Consider the following 17006-nt stretch of genomic DNA (forward strand, 5'->3'; position numbering starts at 1 on the left):
GTGGAGAAAGGCAGCAGAGGGAGCTCATTCTTAAGGCTTCCAGGCAGGTGCTTAAGGGTGGGATGGGTGAATTGGAGCACCCCCACCTCAGTAGAGGGCTCCAGTACACCCACCTCACCCCATGGAGGGCTGAAAAACCCCCAGACTGAACTCCCTCTGCTCCCTTTCTCCCCTCCCATTTTGAAAACAGCAACAGGCTGGGAACTCTGCTGACACAAGTTACAGAAGATGCTGCATTTTTAAATGTTTTCATTTGATACCTCATCCAATGAGGGGTCAGATTTTCACCCAATCAGCCATTTTTGAAGCTGTCTGCAGCAGTGCACTTGTGTTTGGTCATGGCTATAAACTACTATCTGTTGCCAGATCAGGCAAAAACTGTCACTTCTGTTTGTGCCCCAGAAATGCCCTAAAATAGGTTAGTAGAATGGCCTTTAAAAAGAGATTATTGTCAACATTTGTGAAGTAAAGAACAATGGGTCATTAACAGACCATTAACTCCCTTAGCTTCCTGAATAGTACTAATAGCAAAGCTGGATTACACTGCCCCACTCCCACCTCTGCCTGCAGCACTGTTGACTTGAGAAGAAGGGGGAGCCCTATGGACAAGTGTCCCAGATTTCATGTTGTCCCAATATGGTCACCTTATTTATGCTCCATGTCAGAAATTTGGTTGGTTACTACTATTATGATATATTATTGCTTTCATATGACTGTGGGGATATCATCAAGGAACCAGTTCAAAAAAGAGTGTAGATCTACTCCACATGAATGCAGATTTGCATTAGCAGAATACTCACAGCAGTTACAGATAATAGCTTTCGTTTCTTTAAACGTAATGGGAAGATTTAGACGTGAGTGGATGTGTCTGTGCTTGCAATTAATACAACATGATGAATTCCAACGCTGTTTGAGCTGGACTTAACTGCCCCGGGCACAACTTCTACACTGGTGTATTAAATGCAAGGTGCAGAAAAACTCCAAGGTGTAGGAACATGGTACCATATGGTAAATGTATCTGCACGCATACAAATAGAACCCAAGCTATGCATAAACACCACAAATTCCAGTTAGGTGTGTAAAGGTACAATAACATTTAGCCATGTCTTGTTCTGTGTCACACAAACCTCTCACAAAACTTGTGAATAAAACTTCTGGATTCTTTTTCCTTACCTATAACCAGCTTGTCTGAACTTGTAAAACAAAAATATTTTTTTAACTTGATTGAATACATATTGATGTATTTTATATTCAAAAATGGTGATTCAGTGAAATTGTACCTATTTCTATATTGTTTTCTTCTGTACCTTCTTTTCTGTCTCTTTTTATTATTATTATTATTCTTACAGACTGCTCTTATTTAAGTTTTGTTTTTCTTCGAGTTTCTCTGATCTGTATATTCTTTCTCTTTAATTGACAGACATTGTGGAGCATTCATTATTAAGCCTTTTGGGCAGCTCTAATCCAGCTGTACTGATTTTCTTGTCCAGTCCTCCCCATGTGGCCGACATCCATCTTCAACGTACCAGCTAGCAGCTGCCTGTTGTGAAACTTAGGGTCAGTTGATTCATTGCAATGCTTGCTTTTTGCAAACTAGTTTAGTACAAAGCAGAATAAAGTATAACCAGCCCAATCTGCAAGATTCTGTAGTTACTTGCTATATATTTTTTCCTTATTAATTTGAACTGTAGTGCTCATTGTTACGCCTCCATGTCATTAGTCCTGAAGAAAGCATATATGTATTTTCACTCCACCAGTACTTTCCTTCTAGCCCATTTAATTTTATTCCCCTAAAAATACGATCACTTTTTTCCAGAATTTTGATATATAGCATATGTTTTTTGCATACCACACGCCTCCCAGTAAGACATAAACCTGTTTTGGGAAAGAAGGATGAAGGAAAAAATAAAATAGTTTCCAGAGTCATGGCCAAAAGCTGACTTGGACAAAAGCTACTGCCAATTCAGCAATGGCTGAGAGGGGTTATAACTAGCTCTGATACTGACTCTACCCTACTAAATGGTGGCTGAAAAGAAAAGAGAAAAGAATAGCCCCTGGAGGCCATTCCAGCAGCTCTTTCCTTCCATTCCAGCATAGAAATCAGCTTCCTGGGTAAAAACAAGCACCTTGATTTGTGGAAGACTAATTTTGGAGGGGAAGGTGTGTGTGGTATGTGAGTAAATACATTACATTTTTTATATTTTTTTTGAAGCTTTATCTTCAGATTGAAAAATTCAAATAGAGGGTTTTTGCTATCAAATTATTTTATGTAGTTAAAACTATTTAACATCGTGTTTCTTTTATTTCCTTTATTAGTAACACTTTTGTCTCTTTTTATCCTGTTTTGTCCCCCAAGTGGACATGACTTCGATCTTCATAGAATGATTAATTCATTTGTAAGTGCTTAACCGTCTGTTTTATTTTCTTAAAGAGGCTGCCTCCTCTTTTTTCTTTAAAAAAATGGGGGGCAGGGAATTTTTATAGGAAAAAAACACTAAATAGAATGACTGATAAGCACTCTAAATCAAAAAATGCCAAAGAAAAAGTTGCACATGCATCTTACCTCTTGTTTTTGTATATGTAAAAGCACACAACCATTCAGTTCTAGACTTTCAGATAATAGCTTACATTCTCATATAATGTTATTATAATTTTAAATGCACACACACAACATTTTGCGATACTGTATATTGCTTTGCTTAGACCAGACAATTGGACTTATTGGTATGTAGGGTTTCCCGTATTGTTTATTCTGAAATTCAGACTTTATTTTATACAGATTTTGAAGGTGTATATTTTGGGCTTTGTTGATCTTTTTTTTAAACCCATCTAAAATAGCCAGTGCTTTTTTGTTCCTACTAAAAAAAAATCACTTTATACAAAGCATTTATAGTTACTTTCCATTATAGGTGCTTTCCATTCAAAAAATGCCATTTCATTTAAGATACAAAGATCATGAAATTTTCAAATCCTTCAATCTATAGTAATTTAGGATCTCCATTATATACATGGTAACAGTTCTACAGATAAATTGGATGAGGAATGGTGGAAATTACAAAATAAGTAAAATTAGTTGTTACCTATTCCAGCCCTGATCTGAAACAGTCATTTTACAGTATTTACAACCTCCAGGAAAATACAGAGAGTACTCAGAAGGTAATATAAGGATTTTATTGAGGTAGATTTGGAATAGGTTCTATATAAGATATAATCAAACAAGAAATGATAACTATAGTGTTGGCGGGGCATTTAGTAAAACTTATTATTAAGGTTGCTTGTGGCTTCCCATTAAAAGATCTTGTTTTCAGTTGTCATAATTTTGCCAAATCAGAAACATTTGATCTGAAATTTTCTGTGTTGGCTGTCTGCCTAGGGCTGATTTTGGTTTTTTTGTCAAAATAGTTGTTTTCAAGAATAAAGTTAGAAAATATACATTGTTTTGCCCTTGTTAAATTCTGACAGTTCAGTTTTTTGAGCTCTGTAGTTTGAAACTTTGCTTGAAATTTGGATTTTGTGGCAGGGGTGTGCTCCTTGCCATCCCATAAAAATTGGACCTAATTTGTCCAAAATCAAACTAATCTAAATCTCACAGTTTGCACATGGTCAGTATTGACTTCTTTGATTTTTAGTAGCCAAATTCTCTTATATTCCTGCTTAGCCCAGGTGTTGTGAAAGAGGAAGCTACCCAATTCAAATGCAGAAGGGACCAGAAGCAACTGTAAAGGGAGGGGCACTAGGAAGAGGTTGGGAATGGAGTCTGGCAGGGTAGGAATAGATGACATTTAAGAAAAAGATTGAGATTAACTGGACAAATAAATTATATACCAGGAAGGAAAAAAGGATTGGGTGACTGGGAACTAGTAGATATTGGGAAGAGATTGAAACTAGGGGTCACAAAAAACAGTAAGTAGAGAGGGATGGAGAACAAGTGGGACAAGGGAAAGACAGTGATACAGGAAGAGAAAGAGGTTTGATGAGGCATTGATGTGTTGGGCAAAACCTGGGACTGGCTAGGAAAATATGGGGCTAAGGATTTGAGAGAGGGGAGAATCATAATGACACTGAGTTTGGATGAGGTACTCTTGTATGAAACTAGGACCTGGAGCAGTCAGGATAAGGAATGTAGGTTGAGAGAGACCAGAAGCCACGTTAATAGAAAAAGAGCCAGGAGGGAGCAAAATTGGAATGGCTAAGCAAGGAGATTAGACTAGGAGTGGGGGCAGTCTGAAACACAATGGTGAGCCAAGAGAGTAGGGTGTACAGAATAAAAAAATTGGACTGGAATTAGAAGTTTAGGAATGAAGTCTGGGACAGGCTAGGTAAGGGAAATAAAATTGGAATGAGGAGCAGATCATAGGTTGAGACAGAAGAGCTCAGTCTTAGGAGGGATGAGCAAAAGACTATGTTCACATTACACACATTCCCTTCGATAGTTACAACAGAATATACAATAGAACATGATTCCTGAGTCTTGCCATCCCTCTCTGCTTTCACCATGTATCTGTGAAAGCCATGGTGTCACCCTCTACAGTCATTCTAGATATGATGAAGTAGGTTGCCCTTACATGGGTACACCTTTTTGAAGACATTAGTTTCTTGAGGTGCTGTCTTTCCCTGCCTTCTGCCTTTGTTCTATCTAACACAGCTAACTACCTCTCTCCATATCTAAGATGACATGCTGCTGTTGGCATTTATTCAGTCCAGTCTCTGTGAGAGTTGTATTAAAAGGTTCTAATTATGATGATAAATCATGTTAGTATTAATATATATGCCTTTCATAAGAATTTCTGTTGTTTCAGTTAGAATTTCAGTATTGAAAATTTAGAAAGTTACACAAATATTAAGGGGATGTTATTAAGGTCAAACATGTTAAAGTTAATAAATGACAAACTTAAGGCTGCCTATGCCACTTTAATTCAGTTCCCTTGTCTGTCTGAATTATAACAGTTTTAGTTATGTGATTACATGCTCATTTTTTCCACAGGATCCCTCCTTCATTCATTGCACAGGATGAACTAGCTCTTAGGATGAATCAAAGTTGTATAGTGAAAGACACTCTTGTCTTTAGGACCAGTGCATCACTTGTTGCAACCGTTGGCAGGTGTGTGTTGAATGAGGCAGGAGATTGCAGAAAAGACAATGGCTAAGGAAACTGAAAGCTTCCCTGGAGAATTTCTGTCCCTACTATAGAACTGTGATGCTAATCAAAACCTATAAACCAAATTTTCTTCCTTGAATATGCATCGGTGTGAATTGCATTAAAGTGCTCATGCAAGACATGATTTTTTTTTTTTACTGGAAGCTTGTTGGGTTCCTTGACCCTCCTTGTATTCCTGTGTGAGGGCATAAAGGGGACAGAACTCTCAAGATCCTCCCTTACTTTCCTCTTATTATCTGTGGCAGCAAGATGGAATGCAACTTGTTTCTGCCCCATTGTAGGGGCCTATTTAATTGAGGCAGAAGTGTGCTGTGCATCAGCTCCTTTAATCTTGCTGTTTTCTCCTTACACCACCCCTGCCACTGATTGGCAGAGGGGCCCCGATAGCCCCACCGCTTGCTGTTGATTAACCAGGAGGCAGAAACTGTTGCATATATAAAACTGGGGGTTTTTTGCCTCCAGGCTGATCAGCAAAAAGCAACGGGACCCTTTCACCAATTGGGGGGAGAGAGGGAGCATGGCCGAAAGAGCAAGATCGAAGCGTGTTGCACATCAGGTCCTTTAGGTAGCTGATTTACATAGGTCTCTACTCATTAGGTCTTAGATTAAATTAAATGTCTTAAAATTTCCAAAGTATAAAGAGAATTTTACAAAGCCACTTTTGTTCTTTGGTTTTGTTGGGTTTAGACTGATCCAGTAGTTATTTGACCAGACTTGGCAGGTCAGATTCTGTACAGACCACTGTGTACATCTACCCTGTACATCTTCCCCCACCACGGAGTACAAGGTCTTTATGTAGATGGGCACACAACCTGTAGGCTTTAAGCCTTGGCCATCATATAGTGATGTCCCCCTAAAGATGGGCAAGCTAGGTACCCAGTCTAACTGGGAGATTCTCATATTCCAAGTTAGTGTTCCAAAAAGCATATAATTTACTACAAGTGCAAACAATTTCTGAGATGAAGCATTCCATGAAAGTCATACTGGACCCAGAGGAAATGATCCCTAATCCTTGTAAAGGAAAAGCCTGTATTATCTAATGTCTCATCAAAGAGACGGCTGACAGCAGCCTCCTACAAATAACATCCGTGCACTAAATTTGTTTGCTGAAAACACATGGAGGTCATTCCCAGTAGTCATTCTTAAGCCTTGAAACTCCCTCACCCTTGAAGTCCACCTGAGCCAGAACCAAAACAGCTTCTGGAAAACTTGTAAGACCTTCCTACTTGGGCAGGTGTTCAGAAAGCAAGGCTAAACTCATTTAAGAAGTTTTTGTTTTATTTCTTTTTTGTAATATTCTGCCTGCTTTTGTAAGTGACTATCATTAATTTGTAAGCCACTTCAGACTTAGAACCAACATCAGTCTTGATATCAACACTGGGACTTTAATCAACCCCAATTTCAACATCAGATATTGAAGTTAAGTATTAAAAGACAGTTACAACATCCTTTTGGGAGATATTGCAGAGTAAATCCTACAAGCCTTAACAACTTGACTAAACATGCAGACTGTAATTCGCTAGAGTCCAGATACTGTGTCTGGACTTCCTATCTGTCAGTTCCAACATAAGAGAGGGGACTCAGACAAAAATGGCATAATGGTCAGTACTAACATATACACTAGCACCAGTACAGAATCCAGTGCTTATCAGTCAGCCATATCCATAGAGAAATTCAGCTCGCTCTTTTAGCGGCATGTCTTTGCCATGGGTGCCAGGGAGTGCCCTCTGAGGTCTATGAGAAGAGCTGTCAGGAGACAAAGGAATAACAACCCCCCGATCTCCGCTAGTTCACTAAAACTAGCATTAGTGCAATCAAGGATCTGCAAGTCGCCCAAAAGCATATGGAATGCCACCGTCATCCTGTTGGGAATACTGAGACTCTCCTTCAGAGTCTTTAAGAGTTAACAAATGCATCGGAGAAGAAGAGGTCCCTCTCCTACCATATGGGAGCAGTACTAGTAGCACCTTTCTTCATTGCCAGAGAAAGCAGTATTAAATAAGTTGGGTGAGTCGCTGATGTTCTGCAGATTGAAGCATCAGTAATCTCCAAAATGTCTTGCATGGTGTTTGATATCTTGCCATCTTGTCTGCCAAAATTATCCTTCCTTCTTCCTTCCCCCTCAGTTACCTTGGCTGTATAAGAAAATCTGAGGTCATCCAAGAGCAATCCAGAAAATGCCAATATCTTGATCCATTTTGGGAGGAAATCATACCCCTTGGTGTCATTTCAGTTGTAATTGGCCAACTGGCAGATACTGCTGACCAAATTCAGTTTTCTCATGTGGGATAAGGAAACATCTTTCCTTGCCAAGTTTTGTCATAATAGCAATGAGGAACTTTGGAACCTAAAAAAGAACAGTTAATGGTGGAAAAGGCCTTGCAGATCATGAATTGTCTTAGACACTTCATCAAGGTCTATAACCACCATGGTGACCTTCTGTAGACTATTGTTGCTTTAGTCCTAGATATTACATGAAGTACATACTGTGATCTTAGGTCTTTGAACACCTTATACATACAGACTGCCTTCTTTTGGAACTACTCTCCTTCTGTATCACAGATCTTTTTACCAGAACCTGCCAATCCATGTAATGTTGTCCTACCAAAGACCGATGGAATACTACACCAGAAAACATCCAAGATACACCAGGGGACAACCTCCCTTTTTCAGCACTGCACCCTTCTCCTTTATTGTATCTGCCAATTTGAGAAAAATGGTCAAGATCTGCACCAGACCCAGTCAATAGAGTAGTGCCTTTTAAAAACTATCCTCTCCATGTTCTACCAAGTGTGATCTGCCTTGACTTCAGAGAGAGAGATCTTGTTGACCCTCACCCATAAATACTGAATCCAGTTCCATTCTTCAGTCCCTATCCAGTCCCTTCTCCCATTGATTTTTGGGGACCCTTCTCATGAGAAGGCTTTTCTGCTTAATCTTGGAGCCATAGAGGAAGCTCTTCATAGGGGTAGAGCAGCAGGCACTTCCTTAAATTCCCTTATTCCAAATAAACAGGGGAGTTTCCTGTCCTGGAATCAGAAGACTCAGAAAATGCTGTTTTGGGATCTGACAGGAAACACTTGTTTCAATTATTCCATCATTCCATGATCAAGCCTCTTAGCCTGCAATTCTCAGCCTGCAGGATGTCTCATTTTACACTCCTATTCACACAGGAAGCATCCAAGATTTCCAGTGGACCTCAATCAGTACCAGTGCAGGTTTCTGTTTTTTGGATTCAAGGCACCAAGGGTATTTACCAAGACCCTGTTTGTAGTGATAGCTTATCTAAGGAAACAGGGAATCCACATTCACCTGTACCTGGATGACTGGCTGATCAAAGGCAGATTCCAGCAGGAGACTGACTACTTTAAATCACATTCTTTCTCTGTTCTCCCAACTACTTGTAAACTATGGAAAATAGTCCCATATTACGTTATAGAGTTCATAGGAGTTCTGACTCCAGATTGAAGTTTGTCACTGGGTTTACTTACCAGATGATAATATGACCATCAGGTTTGCCTCCCATGTGATAGGTTCCAGGTCAGTCACGCACATTCTACAAACAAAACACATGATGATAGGATGTACATCTGAGGTAATTAGCCATTTGTCAGTGTGTATGTATATAATACCACTTGCCAAATTTCACTTACAGCCTTTCAGACAGAGACTATGTGCTTTCCATTCACTCCTCATATGAGCAGATGGGTCATATTTCTACCTCTAATGCTGAGAGAGCTTGGCGAGTGGCTGCAATCTTTAAACATAATTAATGTAATGAAATTTTGTTCCTTTCCTTGACAGTGGTATATGATAAGACATATACCCTTAAGGGAGCACTTTAAAGGAAAGGTTTATAGGATTTAGTGGACTCTGATCATAAGGCAAAGCCTGAGCCTTGTACTCAGCTCTGACTCAATGTGCAACTTTAGACAAGACATTTTTATGACTTTGTGTAAGTTTTTATGACAAAATTTACCCAGAAAAATTCCATGAAGCTGTCTAAAGAGGGAAAAGGGTCATTACCCAGTCCCTTTTTTGGCCCCCCCTTTTAAGGCTGGTCCACTTGGCAGCAGAGAGAGGGAGATATCTGGGGCCTGGAGAAAAGTAACCTATAGAGGGTGTGACTCAATGAGGTGGTTGCTGTCCATGGGTTGTATCTTGGGCCATAATTCCCAGTGCAGCAGAAACTTTCCCACTGCTCTCCATCCGCTTTATCCAATGAATATTAAATGCAAGGTGCATTGACTCCTGATTTAAAAGGAGTCATGCCTGACCCATGCTCTCTGGTGGTTAGAAATTGAATGCTATGCTGGGAAATCAGAAAAGCCAGATCAAATTCTGTGGATGAAGGTGGGGGTCTGGAATATGGGTATCCAACTTCATAGGGAAAATTTCCTAACTGCTCAGCTGTTGGAGGTAAGACATCAGAGTCTTGATTCTTCCTGTGCTTTGGTTTTGTTAGGTCAGAATTTCAAGACTTATGCTCAGGTCTGTATGTACAGAGCTGTATACCTGCCCAGCTAGAATGCAGTCAGCTGAGCATGTTCAGTAGCTTTGTGGATGCTTGCATGTTCACACTGCATAGTGAGTAGGATCACAAACTGTAGGTAAGTGGCAGTTACACAGTCAGAAACTGCTGTTTGGGCACAAAAAGTGAAATTGGATTCTGCCTTGAATGATCCTTTTGAGTTTGTTTATAAGTGCTTTGAAATGAAAAAATGCTAGATATGAATGTATCAAGCCTTTCATACCATATTCACTGTGCTGTTGTAAGCTGATACTGTTTCTGTGACATGGTAAAGATACTTAAGCCATGTTGTAGGGGGGAATACAAATTAATGTATAAAGGTAGCTACAAATAAGTCAATGGAGGTATGCTGATTTACATCAGCTGAAGATCTCGCCTTGTAGTTCTGACTGTATATACTATTGATAATGGTATCAGTGGGAATTGTGCATTCATGCATAAATTGTTGCTTAGTCCTAACTTATTTTAGACAGCCCATAAAGAGTCAGAGAAGTCAGTAGTTTACATTCATTGTAATAGTTATAGTAATGGAATTATGCTGTAGGAGCCATCGGAGAAAAAATAACACAGTATTTTTCCTTTATTGTATACTTGCTTTCCTTTATTGAAGAAACCATTCAAATGTATTAAAACCCTAGACAAATACATTAAAGCATGGACTTACATACTTGCTTAACTAAGCATTTGGAGTGGTCTTGTTGCATATATACTTTTGATTCGAATAAGATTACTTGCATATGTCCTTATCCTGGAAACTAGTGATTCCTGTATACCAGGTGGTACACAAATACTTCGGATTTTTGGTTTGATTTAAGGTATTTTTCATAGTAAAATGTCATGCTAAACTTGGATATGCTGGGATTTTTACCAAGTACTTTCAACCTGTTGATGCAGCATGAGCTGTATTTTATTAAATAGTGTATAAATAATCCTTAAAACTAAGATGACTTACTGAATAATAATGCATTTTGCACAGTATTTATTCATGTGTTATTAAATGTGTTTTTATCCATGTAGTAGACCCAGTCTTAAGTTCTTAGAGCTTTTCCACCTACATATTTATTAAAGTAAACAGAACACTTTTTTAAAGTACAAAGACAATATTTTCCCCTTTTTTTAGGAACCAAGGTTACATTCTGTGAGAAGACATTTTTCTCATCCTTCGTCTGTGAGTCTCAAGCCTCGATATACACGAAGCCCTCACTTTCATCCTAGGAAAGATTACAGAATGGAAGATACAATTCTCACTCCACCTTCCTCTACAGACTCTGTAAAATAGAATTTTAGACGTCTACCATGCTAATATGTCTAGCACATGGAGGGTATGTAATTTTCTAACATACAACATTTGCTGAATTTGCCTAAGTTAAAATGTCTTCACTTTTTGTAAAAGGAATAAAAAGAAGCCTTGCAGTTCAGGTTAACAAGCATGATATGCAGGATAAAATCATGGTTTCCTTTATCAATTAATATACCTTTAGATGACATTGTAATTTGTGATATACAGACCACTGTGTGTGCACTATTTATTTATGTGCATTGACAAACAACACATTTGTATTACAGAGCAAAGTTAAAGTATATTTTTGTGTCAGATAAATTACAACAATAGTCATTAATTACAATGTTTTAGCTGTTTTCTTGTAGACTAACAGCATGTATTTGTTTTGGATACTGTTTTGTTTATTTTAAATATAATTAAGCATAATTTTATTTTGTTTGAGCTCATGTATAGCTTGTGTATATTAAATTATTTTAATTATTTCTGTTGAAATTAGATCCATGTACTTAACTAACAGGTAAGAATTCTTGCTTAAGTGTAGTTTTAGCACTTTGCGGTAAGAATTTGAAAAAATTAAATTTGGACCACTTGCTTATAATTGTTTATTTGAGGCTGACACTTCTTAAATACAGTAGATAATACATTCATGCTTGCAGTATCATTCTAGCTGTAGAAAAGTGCAAGAATTGACTTAATACTTTATCTTGTAAGACGGCTAGAAATGTTTACCTAGTCTTTAAGTGTAATATTTTTCCAATGCCTGTACAAGCTTAAAATGCATTGACAGACTACATCATGTGTTAAGATAGTATACAATTTCCTTCTCAACTGTAAGGACTTTAAACATTTATTCCTCTTTTTTTCTCTGTGCTTTCTTTTTTCAAGGATTCCATCTGTATTTTTTTAAACTGAAAACAGGTCAAAACATGACTACTGTATTTAATAGGAGTAAAAGCCATGCCTTATTGTTTACAGACTGTTGAAGGTCATTATTTTTATCTTTTTTATGTATGTAAAATATTTTTCAGTTATTACTTTTTTATTTTTTGATCTGCTTGAATGACTTTCCAAATATATTTGCAGTACTTTGTTTTAGTTTTATATCAGTTGAGGGTCTTGCAGAGTGGGCATTATAGCTGTACTAGCCAATACACGGGTAATATTTAAATAGTCTTATTGAAAATTGCAATCTGTAACATTCTTTTATAGTGGAGTGTAAAACAGGTGGTGCCTGATTCCGTTCTCGTGTGTACCGGGTTAATGCCATTGACTTACACTGTCGTGAGATAAGTCAGGCCCATTTTATATATTATTTGCTGTTTTAGTAACATTTACACTCCTAGACCTAAAAGCAGTTTCTGCACCTTGGCTAATCAGAGGAAAGATCGCACACAAACAAGATTTATACCTCTTGTAAACAAAACAAAACTGCTTGTAACAGTCTAACAACTGTTGGTTTTAAACAGTTTGTCATGTGTAAATATAACATATTCGTGGGGATATTGGTATAATTTTGGGGGACAGATCCTCAGCTGTTGTAAATTGTCATGACTTTGCTGAGACAACTTATACAAACTAAACATCTGTTCATTTTTTTATATATTTGGTTTAGGTTTTAAAATGTATCTACATGGCCATATTAGATAAATTTTGGCACATCCTCAAACTACTTCATTTTTATATAAAAACTTGTTCAATTATAACTATTTTTGCAAAAAGTCATCTAGCTGCAAAAGTAGCCAGGAAAGATCTTGTGTTCTGCTATTACAGTCTGATATTTATTATCATGAAACAAAAGTATAAAATCACTTCAACCTATGCTTTAGGGTGAGTTATAAATCCTGCCTTTTAAAAATGTTCACAAATTGAATTTGTTCTTTGTTGTACCAAGCATGATTTTTCTTAGAATACTTTTTAAATTCTAGAGGTCCAAGGAATAAATTTGTTACATAGTGTCATGTTAAAAACATTTGTCTACAGTTGAAGTTTTCTGAGCTATCTCCTTAAAGTTGTACATTTGGTATGTCTGTCCACTAAAATGGCATCTGAAAGCTCAAATGTTCTCAAATGTTTATTGGCATTTATAAGGACAGATAGTAGATTGTAAGTATTGATTTTTTTTTTCCCTTCAAAATATGAAAGGAAAAATAATTTGTGAAATAAGACTAAGTTTAGCCTGTTACTTTTATCAGTAGTGCAAAAAGATGCCATTATATCCTCTTGGAAAGTCTCTAAGTAATTGTGGTTTTATTCTGTAAATAACACAGGTTCAGCATTTATTTTGCTTATGGCTGCATGTAGTAATTCAAAAGATGCAGGTAACAGTTTTCTCATGCAAGTGTTGTTTACTTTTTGACATAAAAGAATATTTAAATTGATACTTACTTTAAAAAGTTATACAAGGTACAAAATTGAATTTTTCTTTGTGCTCCAGTTTTGCATCCTAATTTAAAGAGTAACCAAATATAAAACAGATATAATTTGGTAATTTTTAAAGTTAAGGTATTAAAAATGTATTCCTAGTTGATCACATTTCCATTCTTAGGTTTAAAAATACTTCAGCTCTGTTTGGTTGAATGAATGTTGACATAAGAACATCAAGTAATATAAATATAAGACAAATAAAATTAGTGACTAAGCGGCTATATAAAGGATTCAGAATTCAACCCCTCCTTCTCCCACAAGAAATAGTAAAATGTAAATGAGAATTGTTTTAAACACAAATGTTTATTTCTTAATTCTCCAGGTTGAAGTTCGAAGGACTAGATCCTGAGGGGTTTTACTCTTGAGTTTATTTAGATAAAAACTAAATAGAGACTTGAAGATTTGACCCAAAGACATTAATGCTGAAAATAAAAAGTAAGCCTTAAGATTTATTATTTCATTTTAGAGTAAGGAGAGAGATTCTGTTTATATTATCTCTTCAGTTACTTTGGAAGGATGCTCATCGTTCACTGTGAGTATCAAATGATGCTCACAAATTTCTACAATTAAGTCTGCTCTTGTCCTTGTTTCTTTGTCTGAAGTTGCCATTTGCAGAGGGTTGAGCCATGGTGTCCTATCTTGATTTAAGAAGCATAGAACAGATCAAGATGAAACACTGAATAGTGGGTCATCTAGCCTCCAAGGTCTGTACATCCCTACTGAATGTTAGGGGCAAAATTTATAAATTAAGAAATTAAAGTTAGTTTTTTTCTTTCAAAACTATTGAGCACCAAACACTTCCCAGTGACCTCTATTAGAAGCACAGTATTTTAGAAAAATCAGGCCGGTGGCTGATCAGACTCATTTTTCTCTGGAAATGTTTTATCTAGACTAGCCTATTGCATATTAGTCAATCCTAAAATAGCCTTAAAATTTAAATCCAATATCACCTTCATCATACTTCTTTTGTAGAGAGTAATATATGTTGGAAAAGAACTTTACCGCATCTCAAAAATAGTATCTTCAAGCGTTGTTAACTCTGTCATTCCCAGTAGTAGTTTCTTTCCAGCATTCAATTTTTTTCTTTGTTGCTTATTTATTCCATTATTTTTGTCATTGGAAATTCCTTTACTTTTGTACACAAGTTGTCTAGCTGCCTATATGCTTTGTTGCCTTAATTCTGCAGTCTGATCTTTTTTGGTAACCCCTTTACCTGTCCAGATCCCTGCTGGCATCTGCGAGGCTGTGCACAACAGGAATTATACACAGATCAGACAACTGGATTGTGGCCTACATGGTCTAAGTAATTTTGCTTAGTATTATTTGTCAGGGCTATTATTTAGAAAAATGATTAAATTAGCAAATTTTCCTCTTCCTCTTTCAGTATCTTTATCCACCAACATCATTTGATCTTGAAACTAACTTAATTTTTAGTTTTTCCTGTCTAGCAACCACCTGCTATTGTTAGTTTATAAACTGATACCAACTGCAGTTTGTATTCTAGATGGTTTTGTGGCAGAATGCTAGTGTTAACATTTGCTTTAAGATAAGAGTAGAAAATCATATTGGCATAGATTTTGACAAAAATTATATCCAAATGCATTGTTATCACTCCCGCTATTTATATACAGTTATCAGGGAATGTTATGTTACAAAATTCAATTCTGTACTTGGATAGGAAATATCTGTTTTGAAATTTTAGAAGTAGCGTGAACACAAAATATTAAATTTACTTGTGAGCCAGCAAATAATTCAGTGAGACCATAAAACAGTTGAATTTGCCATATTAATTTAATATATCTTTGTGTTAATCCTATTCTAAAATATGAGTATCAAAATAAGCTTCTTTTTTTTTAAATCAGTGATTTTTTTTTTTCTGATCCTCATAATTCTTTTATCATTACGCTAGTGAACAAACTTCATTCCAATAATAACTCAGTGGAAGCTAACAGAACATTTGGCTTTGTTTAAATGTTTTTCCCTGTTTTTCACTATCGTTTTAAAATGTAGGAAGTTGAAAGGATGCGCCTTTTTGCTGTAATATAGGTTTGTTGAAGTCTAAATGTTAAAGTAATGCAGTAATTTTGGATCACCTGGAAAAAAAAGCTTTCTTCACTTCATGACAGTTTTATATTTAAGTGAAAAAGCTAAACACCTAACAAGTCATTTTTAAAAGAAATGCAGAATTTACATCTATCCAACATACCAGCCAACCAGAATCTGTTGGACAAAAAAAGTTTGAAACATGGTAAACAGGTATCATGCTTAGCTAGCTGTAATGTGTAGTTTTCATTTTAAACTGAATGCTAAATAATTTATTTAAGGCATAATAAAAAGGTACAGGCTTTCATGGACTCATTAAGATAGTAATATTTATAAAATATATATTTAAACTGATAGCTTTACAAGTTTCACTTTTGGTTTGTACTATAGCCACTTTCCATCCAAGAAGCTGCAGTTCAGAATAAATATTTACAGTAAACATAAGCATAATTCTCATTATGTAATTTAAGTATTAACTATTATAATTTTTGGAAATTGGAGCTGACATGTTACATACCATTTTGCCCTATATAAGTATGCATGATTATAGTTAGCCAGATAGAAGTTTACTTTGATAATGTATTCCAGGCCCATATAATCTGGTTACTGCAGCCTTGTTAAGTAAGCAACTGTAGATATACAGAAATAAATGTTTAAATTGTAAATTCATTGAAGTAGTTTTCAGTAAACTTGTTACCCTTTAGCCTAGCACAACAAAAAACTAATTTTGTGTTACAACTGTATGTATGAAATACAGTAATGAAAAACAAGTTTCTATAGTTTGTAACTTCTGATAAAGTTCTATGTTTGTGTAACTAAACCTTTAATTCAAATAAAATTTTCTGTATTTACTGTTCGTGTTAAAACTTATTTTTCTTTAATAGAAAGATATATGATATATGATACTGGATAATTATTTTTAAAATTGTAACATCATACAAGATAAATTCATTTATATGGTCTATTTTGGATCTGAGGTTTAAAATAGTATTCAGGGGAATGGAGAGGGTGACTTTTTCCTGTTCAGACCACCATATTCAGTGGCTCCATGTTCGTGTGGCCTTCACTCAGGGGTCTATCAAAGTTTCTTCAAACAATCAGAATGAAGATTGAGCTAGGGCAGAGGTTCTCAAACTGATCTGCGGACCACCACTGGTCTGCGAGCTCCATTCAGATGGTCCGCAGAAAGGTTGCAGAACAATGGAGAAAATCTGTACTTGTAGGGTAAGACTACTGATAATAAAATATGTGTTGTGTGCTTTGATTTGTAGAAAAAAAAAGGTTTATTAAGTGGTCTGCTGAGATCCTCAGCAATTTTCAAGTGATCTGCGAAAAAAAAAAGTTTGAGAACCACTGAGCTAGGGGATACTAACCTCTATAGAAGTGAGATCCTGTTAAGGGTGCCATGGGGTGCAATGCAGTGTGAGCTGTGCAAACACCTACATATGGTTCACAAGATGAACTCAAAGATTTCAAAAACATTCTGACCTATTGTGGCCTTTCTGAATTCTTTGAAACAGAAGAATTGCTCTTATTATTTTTTCCATAGTCAAAATAATGAGTGAAAA

General features: G+C 36.3%; 1 protein-coding gene across 1 annotated transcript in view; it reads left to right on the top strand.

Moving 5' to 3' along the window:
- BOLL (boule RNA binding protein) overlaps positions 1-16539 on the top strand; it is a 97259-nt gene extending 80720 nt beyond the window's left edge. The window contains exons 12-13 of the mRNA XM_090045174.1: positions 10810-11011; positions 13718-16539. Coding sequence (XP_089901300.1) covers positions 10810-10968 — 159 coding nt within the window. The 3' untranslated portion in view covers positions 10969-11011; positions 13718-16539. The remainder of the gene's footprint in view (positions 1-10809; positions 11012-13717) is intronic.
- Positions 16540-17006: the final 467 nt, after the last annotated feature.

The sequence above is a fragment of the Crocodylus siamensis genome, chromosome 4 (genome assembly GCF_052110815.1).
Source record: "Crocodylus siamensis isolate JL-2025a chromosome 4, ASM5211081v1, whole genome shotgun sequence".
In the NCBI taxonomy this organism is placed as follows: domain Eukaryota; kingdom Metazoa; phylum Chordata; order Crocodylia; family Crocodylidae; genus Crocodylus; species Crocodylus siamensis.